Below are 13,687 nucleotides of genomic sequence, written 5' to 3'. Positions count from 1 at the left end.
TTGCACCCCTTGTCACAAAGAAATCGTGATTTCATTGTATATTATACTACAAAATCATGATGTTATTATATATTTTTTTATCGCCTCAGACATAATAATAAAATCACAATTCCATTGTTATTTTTTTGACACCCCTTTATCACAATAGAATCTATGGTCTATTGTTTAAGTTTTTTTTTTTGTTATTATTTTTTGTGACACCCCCTCACCACAAGGAAATCATAATTTTATTGGAATAAAAAAATTTAAACAAGATTCTACTGTACTATTTCTTTTAAATGAATAAAAGAAAAAAAATACATTTTACATGTTTTTTATTGATTAAACACTGCAACACTACATTAATTTACATGTTTTTTATTGATTAAACACTGCAACACTACATTAATTAACTGAACACTGCTTTGCCTGAAACCTATTGACTGAACATTGTTGTTTTTTGTTGATATGCATACCAATCATATTAAAAATAGATGCAGTCTAAGCGATTTATATTGTCGAACCAAAACCAGCGTGTTCTCCTCTACCCCGAAAACTTCTACCTCTAAAGCCACCTCTACCTGGTAACCACCTACTCCAATTCCCACCACCTATAGCATGTCAAACCCGAGTAATTTGCTTCTTGCCGCCCAAAGAGTTTCGAACGCACCTAAGAAAACAAAACATAATAGATTGAATGGCAAAAGCAAGGAAAAGAAGGAACTCATTTGTAAATAAAACTAGAAGGGAAGGATGATATATTTTACTTCTGACCATATTCCATCTGCTCCTATTAAAATATCACCATCATGGTGCTCTCCATTTTCAAGGATCACTCTAATCTGATGTGAATGAAAACATCATTAAAAATAGAAAACCACTAACATAAGTCTTAAGAAATCGGAAATTAGTTGTGCAGAGAAACTCAAACCTTGCTAGGCTCCTGAATAAAATCCACAACTTTAGATTTGTTTCTAAGTATGTTGGAACCAACTGCATTCACTAATATATCTTGCAGTGCCATTCTACATATGACTAGGGTAAGAGGAAGCCTTTTCCTTGAAGCAGGAGTGAAAAGATCAAACACACTGAACCTGAAGTGAAAAAAGAAAAAGAGAGTGACAATCAAAACACAATTTTTATATATCAAATCCCCTTAACCCAGCACCTTCCATATTGGAAATACGCAATATACAGAAAATTGCAATAAAATCCAAGACCTCACAAAAGACTTTCAACTAAAAGTCTTCAAAAGGCTCAGTTAACATAACAACTAACAAGTCCCCATAATTAATGTCAGGTATATGTGTTACAGTACAAAAGACTTCTTCAACTACAAGTCTTCAAAAGGCTCAAGTTGATTTGGTCACGGAAACTGATAAAGCATGTGAAGAACTGATATTTAATCATCTCAAACAGCTTTATCCCACTCACAAGGTGGATTCATATCTCCTTCAAACTGAACAAGCGTACATATAATAATTAATCAAGTTTGAGATGGGTGGCTATTTTTTTCTCAATTAACTAGACATGTATTTGTGCACATATATGTTTTTTGCTTAAGTTCTGCCTAGCTGAAACTTGTTGTCAACAATTACTCCGTTCCTTGATGATGTTTCACTCTGTCAATGAATGTTCAAGAAGTAAATTTCATCAGCAGATTCAATTGGGCAGTTTCTTCCAAGTTTTGTCCTATCAGGCCGACCCAATAGAAAATGAGGCTTAATGTAAAAATTGAGAGATATTTTCTTTACTCTAAAGAAAAGAGTGATATATGACACCTTTTAGTCAACAAGCTTAAACTTTAGTTGTTTTACCTTTGGGTCAGGTCTTGTGTCCTATATTAATGTAGTATATACCATTTTTTTTTTCTTTTTGAAGTTTCATGTTCTGCTTAAAACAAAGAATACCAACAAGTGACAAAAAAGTAGGAAATTAAAAGCAAACATGACAATAACATGCCACTCTCAAGATAGACCATCAGCAAGGCCATTAGTCCTATTGCCAGTAACACGGCCTGCCTCCATTATCTGCCTTGCAACCCTCTGATCGATGGCTTCCAACACAGCAAGGGCAATGCTCAAGAGTTGAATTGGGCCACGGTGCCTACCTTCTCCTCTAACAGCACTTAAATCCTTCTCAAATACCTTCACTTCATACCCTCTGTGCTTTGCAGCCAGAGCCAAAACAAGGCCACCAATGCCCCCACCATCCACCAACACTCTCAGTTTCTTCTTCTTCTCTTCCTCTAAATTTGGAAGAACCACCTCATTCCCACTTTCAACTACTCTGACAGAATAATACTTTTGCTTACTGATCTTGTCATGGTGATGGGGGTATCCATAATCATATCTATATCTAATTGAACCCTGGAGTTGAACCTGACTAGTGCATGCACACAGGATTTTGCACAGAAGCCATTGATCAATAACGGATTGGTAGAAGAAGTCATTAGCAGATGCTTGTGTGAGTGGAATTTGTAAAAAAACTTGAAACAACATTTATTATGGAATGAGGAGAATAATATTATATTTTACATTAATCATTATGGAATAAGGTCTTCCTACATCTAATGAAGCTGAAGCTTGTGCTATCAAGCTATGACTTAAATCAATGACAACTAGATGCAGAATGTTTGCTTTGAAGTTGATTGCAAGACCATGGTTGACACTTTTAATAGTTGTGCTAAAGGAATCTCTGATTTTTATGTCATTTTAAATAAATGTAGAGCACTTATTTCATCTATCCCAAACTCTAGAAGATGCTTTGATTAGGTTGCATTGGATGTGCCGCATCACCTAACAAAGTCACTCTCCCAATTCCCCAAGTGTTGATCATGCCTCTGTCACATATATCCCTCTGCAGAATCATGTGCTCTAGTGTTTCTGATATGAGTGCAATCACTTCATTGCACCAATTACCAAAGAGAGATCCAAAAGCCTCTTCTTCCCTTGGCTAACATCTGAAGCAACAAAGTACTGGTTCAAGCCCAAGAAAACCTTGTACCTTCAAGTTCAATCACCAAAACAGAAACTTTAAATAGTGGAATAGTTTATAAGTTATAACATTTTCCTAACATGTTATTTGGGAGTGAAATACCTACCCAATAGCATCAATATATGGAAGCACATAGTTTGTTATTCCACTGTAGCATGTGTAACCCGAGTACTTTGCTTCTTGCCTCCCAAACAGTTTCGAACGCACCTAAGAAAACAAACAGAATAAATTTAATGGCAAAAGCAAGGAGAAGAAACAAAACAACTAGGTGTATGTTTGGATTTCAGTTCAAATGCGGTGCACAAATTCCAAAGTAAATCTAATGGTGTACAAACTTAGTTTTGCAAAAGGAATGGTCTGGATGCTTCTGCAAACTTCATTTTGCTTCAAACGTCCGTTAATAAGTAACCAAGACAATTTATATACCTTCCATGAATGCCATAAGGAAAATACAATAAATTGGAAGAAACCAAGACATCAAAAGACTTCTTTAACTACAAGCCTTGGAAGACTCAGTTAATAAGTACCCATTAGGATAGAATAACTAGTTTTTAGTTAGCTTCAATTAGAACAGTGAAGATTCTGTTGCATTAGTTAGTTGGTTTTCTAGCTGAGTCAGCAACTCCCTTTTCTTGTATAAACAGCTTGTAACCTCGATTAGGAAAATCATAATACTACAATTTTTCACTTTTCCTTACACTCATGATCGTAATATATACTTAAAGTCTTGTCAGTTATGAGTTACAGTACAATATTTTCTTTCAATCATATATTCAAACACAAATTAATTAGAGTAATCTATTATGCATTGCATTGATTCTGATATAGACATTCTGATTTCTGAGACTATCAATGTCTAAATATAGGATAGTGGGATATAATACACAAATATAGATAGAGAAATAGAGGGATTAAGTTACTCTAAAGTAACTTTAAAAAATTATTTTTCATCTGTCTTTTAATCCAATGGTCAAAAAGACGAGTAATTCTAATGAAATCAAATGAGTAACATAACAAAAATAATTTGATGGTATGTTCATCTTTTTAAAAGTAACTTTTATGTGTCCAAGAAGATTTTTTTTTTAATTTGACAAGAAGTATCTAACATCAAACATGAGACATATCATTGCTTCATATATGGAGAGAGAGAGCAAAAGCAAACTTAATAACTTACCGGTCCCCAGATACACCATTAGCAAGGCCATTAGTCCTATTGGCAGTGACACTACCATCCTCCATTATCTGCCTTGCAACACTCTGGTCAATGGCTTCCAACACAGCAAGAGCACCACTCAAGGGCTGAATTGGGCCACGGTGCCTACCTTCCCCTCTGAAAGTACTTACATCCTTCTCAAATACCTTCACTTCATACCCTTTATGCTTTGCAGCCAGTGCCAAAACTAGGCCACCACCAATGCCCCCACCAGCTACTAACACTCAGCTTCCTCTAAATTTGGAAGAACTACTCTAACTGAATACAATTTCTTTTTACTATATCTTATGGAACCCTCATGTTGACCATGGCTAGTACATGAACACATGATCTGCACAGAGGCCATTGATCAATAATGTATTTCAAAGAAGAAGCCAATAGCAGATGCTTGGTCAGACTTGTAGTGTGAGTGGAATTTGTAATGACAGAAAGCTAAAACGTGAGTCTTTTACTATCATGTTTTGGATGCTATTTTCCACAATTTAGATGTAATTTTTCAGAAACTATTAATTACTGCTTCTACATTCCAAATTAACCTGATTCTTCCCTTCATAATAAGTTTCCAAGCAACACTTATAGGTGAATTTGGAAGCTACAACAAGAAGTAGCTTTTGTGTGGACGTGAATTGACGCCAAATATAGGCACGTTGCTACCAAACGCTACTGTTAACTGGCATAACTACGTACGCTACTAACTGACATTATGTGCTGTGCCAATGGTCCTATGAATATTTCTCTTTTAACACAAACAATTTATTTCATACACAAAGTCAGGATTTGATCTTGTACCACTTGATTAAGGAACTCACTACCACTTTGTGTTAACCATTAAAATAACATAAAAATATTAGAAAATTAAAACCATTAAAATATTTAAAATTAAAACCTTAGAAAACAAAGGTTAACACAGGTTGGCTCGACTATACCGGGTTAACTCGCCTCAAATCCTCAACCTACGTAGGTTCAGTCAAGTCAAATTAGCTTATGAAAGAATAAAACAATAATTTTGAAACCCATTTAGCCCGTAAATCGAATTGAATTGGTTGAATCAACCATAAGATTTGAAAACTTTGATAAATTGAACACAAATATTTCAGTGACCTTGAATAAAGATAGTCACTGTGACATCCCCTTATTTTTGTATAAGTTGACAACTTAATTAGTGATTTATATAAGTAGATATTAACTTAAATAAGTTTCTTTTTGTGTAAAAAGAATAAACTTAAATAAGTTGCTAACAACTTAATAAATTTTTTATGATAGTAATAATAACTTAATAAAAAATTAAGAACAAGTTATGGTGACTTTCCTCTTCAAAGTCACAGCTATTGCTTTCTGCATTTTTCATGTTATTTCCTGCAGTTCCTTTTTTTTTTCCCCGGAATGTTTATTCTAAAATGTAAAATTATATTTTGTGTTCCTACTAGAAATAGCGTTATTGTGATGTAGTCGGCGAAAACCATCCACCTCACCCTCTTCTTCTCTCCATCTTTCTCTTCACTGCATCACACCTTCTTGTGGTGGCGGAAGTCCAGCAAGATGGAAGGAGTTGAAGAACATGACCATTGTGAAATAAAAGTAGAGAATAGAAGTCAAGATCGAATTCAAAACTCATAATTCTAAATTGAGTAATCTAGAATACCTTGTATGTATTACGGATTATTCATTTCGTATACATTTGTATGTATTACAAATTGACAATTACCATATCAATGGTTCTAAGTGGATTAAAAAGTAAAGATCAGATCCTTTGGAGTGAATATCTTACTTTAGATAAAAGAAAGAAAAATAAATAAATACTACGTAATGCAAATCGTGAATGAAAAAATTATCAACAATTGATATTTATTACACAAGTATTAAAATATCAAACATTAATTTTCTCATTAATGACTACATATAACCTACTTTTTTTTTAAAGAACATACGATCTACTTTAACTTCACACTCTGTTCTCATTTATCAATACTACTAATTTCACACTGTTTAATTTAACATTTAAAATTAAATTTTACAAAATTTGATGGTTAGATTTATTTGCAACTGCACCATGGGAATGTAGAGGATCCGGATCCTACCAAGCGTCCCCCCACTCCAAAGAAAAGAACGTCATTTTTTCACATTAGGATTCATAGGTCAATTGGAAACATACTTGAGGAGTGGACACCAATTTGTGACATCAAATACAAGAATTTATACTCTACCACACATTAATCACTAATGAAACAGAATTATACAAGTATCATCAGCTGGTCCTGGGTCATCTTTCAAACCGAAATAAATAATTATTACCAAACTACAATATTTGCCATCCTACATAATGCCTAATCCACAAGAACCATGCCTACAGCTATAAACTGTTAGAGAGGGTAATAATCTTTATGTGATAATACAAGAGAAATACACCCTTTCCAGAATTATGCTATCATAATGCCTCCTCTGCTCATTGTACAAAGTAACAGGTCCTCATCACTCTCGATCCATTGATTGAGCATGTGAGAAATGGTGGCCAGCCCCATCTGTATAAACAATAAGAACATCAAGGTTGGTTTGATAAACGAGAGATGATTCCAGAATTGATCACTCTGTTTAATTTGAATAGTACAGAATGTTGTAAAACGCATTTGTTTTATGTTTTATTGACATTACTTTCATTTATTTTTTTAAAAGAACCAACCATCCTAAGAAACATCGATACTGCAAAAAGGTGGACGTCTCAGATCAATAATAACAAGATTGTGTATGCCAAAATGGTAGAAAATTGGGTGTAGTATGCCATGCTTTCATTTTCTACCCTGTATCATACTATCACATGCCATTGCATATCCTCACCTCAATTTTATTACCACTGAGCCACGCTTGTTTGAGATGGCACATGGGAAGGAGGGAAGTTTGAAATGAAAATCACCACACTGATGTAGAACAATTGAAGGTGAAGAGAAATGCGTTTACAAATCCAGAAATAAATTTTGAGCACTCCTACTACATAATGAAGTGAAAATAAAAACTTTACATCACACTACATTACCACAGGCCTTCCTATTTTCATGTCGTCAGTCGATACGTCCTTAGACATCTGTTAACAAACTAATTTTATACTTGTCAACATCTCTAACAGGACAGACTAACCATTCTAAGCGAACATTCCAAGTGAAAATCAAATCAAATTGCAAGCTCAGAAATGCAGTGTTGTACTTGTACCTTCCAATTTATTTATGAATGGGCAATCAAATAGGCATGTATTCAATACCAAAATAATGTCCCCTCTATTTAATTTAGAGCAGAGTGATTAATTGCAATGATTCATGATGTTAAGACACATTGCACCATAGCCTCTGGAAGCCACAGGTGAGACATCATATCTTGCCATCATGGCATAAGCATTAGATGCCCAGGATCTTATAAACAAACAGCCCACTACAGCAAACAGGAAAAATCTATGCCCTCTGACAAGGAGAAAGAGAAACCCCACAGCCCAGACATCTTTTAATCAAGCCCATCTGTGCCCTTTTTCCAGCCATGCCTGCTCTTCTACGGACAAGTCCCACTATGGCTGTTTAGCCCTGTTTTGACAGCAGCTTTATGAAAAAGCATTATCCCTCGTTCATTTTGAGGTGCTCATAACTCATAAGGTGCCCAAATGTGGCCTATCTTGTGTAATAAAATATTTGGTGGAAACTATGATTTCTATTTCAGAGAAATAGGGATAAAGCTCAACTAGAGGTCAGAATCATTCACAAAACAATAAAACAAAAGAGTGTAGATCATTGAGGGTCTGCAAACCTCCCTGCCCAGAGCCCCCAAAAAATCTAATCATCGGATGGATGTTCTCCCCCTACGTTTCCGGTTTTTCCTCCATTTTTGTTTTTGCTTCTACAGTTTCCTGTCTTTCCTACCCTCCTTGCCACATAGGCAAGGTTGTTACAACCCCAAATTCCTACAAACAAGATCTACACAAGAATGCCAAACATCACATTTTTTAAATTGAAAATTTATTCAACAAAGAAAAAGGCATCATTGTCCTTTTCTTTTGGAAATTCAAATCACCATCCTTTAGTGATACTCTTTCATGTTTGGTATTGGTTTTTTGGGGTTTTTCCTTTTCTCCAAAAGATGCTTAGGAAGCTTAGAAAAAAATATATTATTTCATCAAAATAAGTTAATCTAAACAGACACTTATTTGGTTATGATAACATGATGGATTTTTTCGGAGTATTGAAAGTTCATCAATGTTGTTCATTTGTTTATGGTACTAAATATAAACCTATTAGGATTCTTAGTTGTGTTTTTCACATTTTTCTAAGTATTTTCGTTCTAGAAGCTGCATTTGGTGGAACGGACACCCTAAGATCTGCTATACCACTGTAGCAATTTTGGAGTCGACAACTCCACACAGCTACCCACAATTAATTACTACCATTTAGAGGGCTATTTAGGAAAGGACAAAAATCAGAAGTACTGCAATGAGATACTGAAACTGAGATGTACCACTTTCACCGTCAGAAAGATCATTAAGTTTTGCAATTGCATCAATAAGAGCCTGCTCATGATCCTGCATTAAATGAAATAAAGATCAGGCATATACATTGCATTTGCAGGAAAATTAAATAAGTCAATAGCTTTAAGTACATATAATGGCAAAATCTAATTGTCCCCTTACCTTCAATACTTTCTTTGCTTTCTCAACTTCAAGGGGATCAGGGTGATTTGCACTGAATACCCTCTCCACCTGTCAAGTTCGCCAGAAACTTAATATATTGAATAAAGGATTGAAAGGAACTAATAAATAACTCTAATGAGAAGTCATGTATTTTTAGAATGTGATAGAAAATAACTTATCTTGCATTAACTGTTCCATATTAGTTCTGTATTAGAATTAAAAACTGCCTCTTTGAAGTTATTCATAGAAAATAACTGATAGCAGATATTTGTAATTAGGCAGAAGGTGTTGCAGTTTGCAGAAAGAGAATACTCTGTAGGAAACTTTTGTCTGACACAGCAAGTGAATTGCTATATTGTATGTGATTAGGGCTTGGCATTATATTTTATTGCTTTATCAATTTAAGCTATCAATTTAAGCTATCAAAGATCAAACTATCTAAATAAATGAATTTCCTGATTGAACTGTTTTCTATTACCTCCTTGATTAGTGTGTCTGTGTGAAGTATTTGTATATCATCATGCACCTTCTTTCCTAGGCCATTTTGTGATGACAAAAAATCTTTTCTGGATTGCCCCTTTGCAGCTCCTCTACCTCTTCCAGCTCCTGGAACACCATCTCGTCCAACAGACCTATTCATCCCATGACCAGGGCCCCCAAAACCCCCACGATGATTGATTCCAGGATCCTCACCTACCCACTGAATATCTTCAGGAGATATCTGCAGTTAAAATACTGCATCTGAATTAGTAAAAACAATATATTAACAAGTGTTAAACATATCAACAGCAAGACTAAATTTTTCAAAACCATGTTCTAGATTTTATTAAATGTTGAAAATACATAGGAAGATCAATCCTTCCATCTTACCAAAATCAAACCAAATTAAAATAGTTTGTTTCTGTCCACTCAGCATTTGGTATATTCCTGTTTCCTATTTCATTATATTAACCACTCATAATTTCCATCAAACACAATTTCAGCATTTAAAATGAAAATATTTCTAAAGATAACAAATTTGGTTCTTAATATGTCATTATGTCTTCACTATAAATTCAGCAATGAATTAAGTGCTGGAATTTCAGTCTAGCCAAACACACCTGAACTGCCAAATTAAAGATAGAAGTCTTGATAAGAAAAAAAAAATACTGTAGAAAAGCAGAGTCCTCAATCCTAGATGGATGTCTCATGCTGTTTCAGTGTAGCATCCATCACGTATATAGAATTTTTTTTTTTTTTTGGACAGATCACGTATATAGAATAGCTGCTATAGCAGACATGTTGGTCAGTGAATGGATGAAAACCCTAAATTACCCTTATTAAAAGGGTAAAGTGCACCTGGAAGACCCAAATTGGATGTTTTAAGTCTCTAGCTCATGTTTGAATTGATGGGGAAAAAATGAAATGAAATGTTAGGATGAATGGTATGGAATGATATTAGTTGTCATTGTTTGAAGTGTTGGGATGAAATGAAATGGAACCTAATGGAATGTACTGCATTCTCACTACATCCAATCCTCCTATTTTTCTTTCACCCAATTTGAGGGTAAGAAGCAATGGTATAATAAAAGCAATAACACTAATAGTAATAATAAAAATAAGGATTACCATTCCCATCCACTTCCCAAACAATGAAATAGAAACTTCACTACACTTTATCACAAACTATCCAAACAATGGTATAGAAATTTTAGTTCATAAGTTCATTCCATTCCACCGATCATTAGCTATCCACAGTCCAAAACATAGCCTTGGGATTTTCACAAATCTTCTTCAATACAGTACAGCTACCCTCTACTATTGCCCTCTATTTGGGTTTTCGTTAAGTTTTCAACCTATTGCAGCCAACCAGCATTTTTACACTCTTTAACTATACAGTATAGTGGACCATATAGCAGCCACAATAGCAAGGAATAAAAATACTCAATGTTTAAAACACAAAAAATACTCCAATTTATGTAACATTCATCATGCATCTTATATCAAGTGTTATAAAAAACTTAAAAAGTACCAACAAGTTTTAAAAAATAATCAATCGGCAGATTAAATGAGTTACCACCAAAAGGAGGACAGATATACCTCTGATAGATTAACCCATTCCCATGTTTCATTTGCACTCCCCATGTCATAGACCAAATTATGTCGTCCCTGAAAAGTTAGGAATAAAAGTAAACACTTAAGCTACATATTAATGGAAAACAAATTCCTAAGTATTTCAGGGCAGTAAATACATCGGCTGGATTGTAGTTCGTGATAACAGCTTCATAGAAGTTATTGTCGTCAGGCCACCTTGTCCGCACTCTCCTACCAACCAACGAATCAAATGATGCTCCCTCAGCATGCTCACCCATGACAGCTCTATTAGATACTTGATTCCTTCCACCTGGTCCTGATGAAGGATACTGCTTCATTGAAGAGACACCAGGTAATATTTGACCCTGGAAATGAAAGAACAAAACACAATAAGCTTGCCAAACCTAAATTCAGCGAACATATAAACAAAGAAAAGAAGAGCACTCCAAAGTATATATACAACCAACTTACAGGTTTGTGCTTCTTTCCCTTTGACCCAGGAGCAGATCCTCGTTTCGCTGCAGAAGAAGATGGTTGGTGGGGCGCAGTCACTGTTTGGGGGTGAAAAGGAGGAGAAGGCCCACCAAAAGATCGTGATGGTGGTACAGATGGTGTAATCTTCTGCTTTTTGCGAGAAGCAGAGACTGTGGGACTGGGAATTGAATCATGAAGACCTTGACCAGTACTAAGTACACCAGGCTGATGGCCACCTGCCTGTCTCCATTCCCTGTTATCATTATCAAGCAAAGCATTTATTAACAACATAATAACAGTGCATACGTGGAAAGTCATGACAAACTCATTTCGAAAACACAGATAGACCAACAAAAAACCTTGCTTCACTATTTTATCAGACCTTATCCTCCGTATCACATCATCTGCATTAACCCGACCTAGAAGTTCTCTGTGCTCCTCATTTGACAATCTAAGTTCTTTTCTCAGCTCTGTAATCAAACTTTCTTTCTCCTGAAGAAAATACATGTCAAGTAGCAGTCACTTACACCTAATAAAAGAATTCAAAAATACTATATTTGATGAAACAAGATATAAAACATACCCAAGTAATGGCATCGGCTTGAGCTTTAAAAGCTCTTAGAACTGAACTGTATGCTTCTTGCTCAAGCTGATGAATTTGGGTCTCCATATCAATTTCACCGTACATCCTTGGGTAAGGAATTGAAGCAACAGCAGATCTCCCATTCCCAGCCAGACGTCCTCCTCCTCCCCTGGAAATTCTATTTTGATGGGTTGGTGGAAGGTCATCATCAGTTCCTGCAATCATTACAACCAAGTCCAAACCTTGAATCTGTGAAGCAAATATCACCATTCAACAACACCTATATTTTTCAGTACTGGAGAAAAATCAAACTCATGCCCAGGAAACACATTGTAACTAATACTTCTCTGCATACAAAGTCGCAGTAGTAACAGCACAACACAACACAACCAACACAGCAAAACAATCAAATAGATGTTGCTTTTGCTTTTGCTAATGGGGAAAACTTAATAGCAGAAACCACCAACTTCTCACCATGTACGAATTATTCCAATGCATTAATTCAAGCAGTTGACCCATTAAAGAACGCATTCACACATGGTATCATTCTGAACTTGAATTCAAAGTTGGTTAATATCACTGTAAACCATTCAAAAGAACAGTGCGAAAAAGAGACAAGCGAGGATCTTGTGAGCACAAAACATTCAATTCATAGAAGTCAAAACTCAAAGCATAGTGTCCTTTCGTTTTTTCAATTAGCCCCCCCCCCCCCCAATGTTAGGTCACAGCAGGCAAACGAGCAAGAACCAAAATAAGAGCTTATCTCAGTAGCGATTTATTGAAGAAAACCGAACACACAGAGAAAACACAAAGAAAGAAACAAAACTGTGGAACGAATCCATGGCAGTAAGTTGTTGTGGTTTCGTTAATTTCTCCGAAAGAGTTTCGATTCGGAAGAAAGAGAAAAAAAAACCTAAGGAATTGAAGAAAGAAAGAAAGAGAGAGAGAGAGAGAAACCCTATCCCTAAGTGGAACTGGAAAAGGAGAGAGGGGTTACCGCTACTGTCGTAGGGTTCGTAGTCCATAGCCAGTTTGCAGATCTCAGCAATGAGGTGAGGGATTGATCGATTCCGCTTCCGAAGAGAACACAACAAAGCAAAAGCAACAAAAAAAAAATAGGTTTGATTTTGTGGGTCGGAGAGAAGGAATGAGTGTATGAGATCGCAGCGAGTCGACTCGGACTCCGACTCGGATACTACCAGCCACCGTCAGACAACACAAAATTACAAAAATACTACTGGGCTCCAACTCCAATATCTCTCTCTATTTCGCTTTTTTCCTTTCCGCTCCCTATATAATAATATATTACTATTTTATTCAAGAAAATTATCATATGTACACACACGCATATACTCTATATATTTCTCTTCAATCTTATCTTTTTTCTTACTTTACCGTTTCTTTGTTTTTACTTTTTATTTATTTATTTTATTTTAAATTCAATTATTTTTCAGTTTTAGTTACAACTTAGAAAAAATGAATAAATTTTTTTAATAGAAAAAATTGAATATATCTTATTTTTATCTCTTTTGAATATTTTTAATTTTTTTATAAGAAATACAAATATATAATTAAAAAAATATGATATAAGAGAATTTGAATTAATATTTTAGTTTGTCCAATATAAATATTTATTTGATATAATTAAAATTTATAATAAATAATACTATTAGATATATCAATATATATTGTAACTAAAATTAATAAT

The 13,687-nt window shown here is 34.9% G+C and overlaps 2 protein-coding genes across 3 annotated transcripts; both read right to left on the bottom strand.

Annotated features, from left to right (window-relative positions):
- Positions 1-346: 346 nt before the first annotated feature.
- Positions 347-1,190, bottom strand: LOC114378261 (zeaxanthin epoxidase, chloroplastic-like). 2 transcript variants are annotated; one of them, XR_003659286.1, is made up of 3 exons: positions 911-1,182; positions 754-821; positions 347-649 (listed from the first exon to the last, which is right to left on the bottom strand). XR_003659286.1 is itself a non-coding variant. In XM_028336828.1 (3 exons), the coding sequence occupies exons 1-3, from the start codon at positions 1,001-1,003 to the stop codon at positions 572-574; spliced, it is 246 nt and encodes an 81-aa protein (XP_028192629.1). In that variant the 5' UTR covers positions 1,004-1,190; the 3' UTR covers positions 347-571. The 2 variants fall into 2 exon arrangements, 1 of the variants encoding a protein (XP_028192629.1); XM_028336828.1 differs by having other exon boundaries at positions 747-821; positions 911-1,190.
- A 5,127-nt stretch (positions 1,191-6,317) lies between these two features.
- On the bottom strand, positions 6,318-13,245 carry LOC114379879 (protein EMSY-LIKE 3-like). The gene is made up of 10 exons (XM_028338677.1): positions 12,977-13,245; positions 11,980-12,194; positions 11,779-11,888; positions 11,394-11,649; positions 11,081-11,287; positions 10,929-10,997; positions 9,328-9,570; positions 8,850-8,918; positions 8,678-8,741; positions 6,318-6,708 (listed from the first exon to the last, which is right to left on the bottom strand). Exons 1-10 carry the CDS (start codon positions 13,002-13,004, stop codon positions 6,659-6,661), a joined length of 1,311 nt encoding a protein of 436 aa, XP_028194478.1. The 5' UTR covers positions 13,005-13,245; the 3' UTR covers positions 6,318-6,658.
- Between the last annotated feature and the right edge of the window lie 442 nt (positions 13,246-13,687).

The sequence above is a fragment of the Glycine soja genome, chromosome 12 (genome assembly GCF_004193775.1).
Source record: "Glycine soja cultivar W05 chromosome 12, ASM419377v2, whole genome shotgun sequence".
Taxonomy (NCBI): Eukaryota; Viridiplantae; Streptophyta; class Magnoliopsida; order Fabales; family Fabaceae; genus Glycine; species Glycine soja.
This window is presented reverse-complemented; position numbering and strand designations above follow the sequence as displayed.

Bases quoted from the DNA above. Each gene is read 5' to 3' on its own strand.
- LOC114379879 (XM_028338677.1), bottom strand. From the start codon at position 13,004: ATGGACTACGAACCCTACGACAGTAGCG. The intron at 10,998-11,080 runs GTATTTACTGCC...CTAACTTTTCAG, and splicing joins CGAACTACAATCCAGCCGAT to GGACGACATAATTTGGTCTA. The intron at 6,709-8,677 runs GTACATCTCAGT...TTGTTTATACAG, and splicing joins TCTTTCTGACGGTGAAAGTG to ATGGGGCTGGCCACCATTTC.
- LOC114378261 (XM_028336828.1), bottom strand. From the start codon at position 1,003: ATGGCACTGCAAGATATATTAGTGAATGCAGTTGGTTCCAACATACTT. The intron at 822-910 runs GTTTGAGTTTCT...CATTCACATCAG, and splicing joins TTATTCAGGAGCCTAGCAAG to ATTAGAGTGATCCTTGAAAA. The intron at 650-746 runs GTAAAATATATC...TTGTTTTCTTAG, and splicing joins CAGATGGAATATGGTCAGAA to GTGCGTTCGAAACTCTTTGG.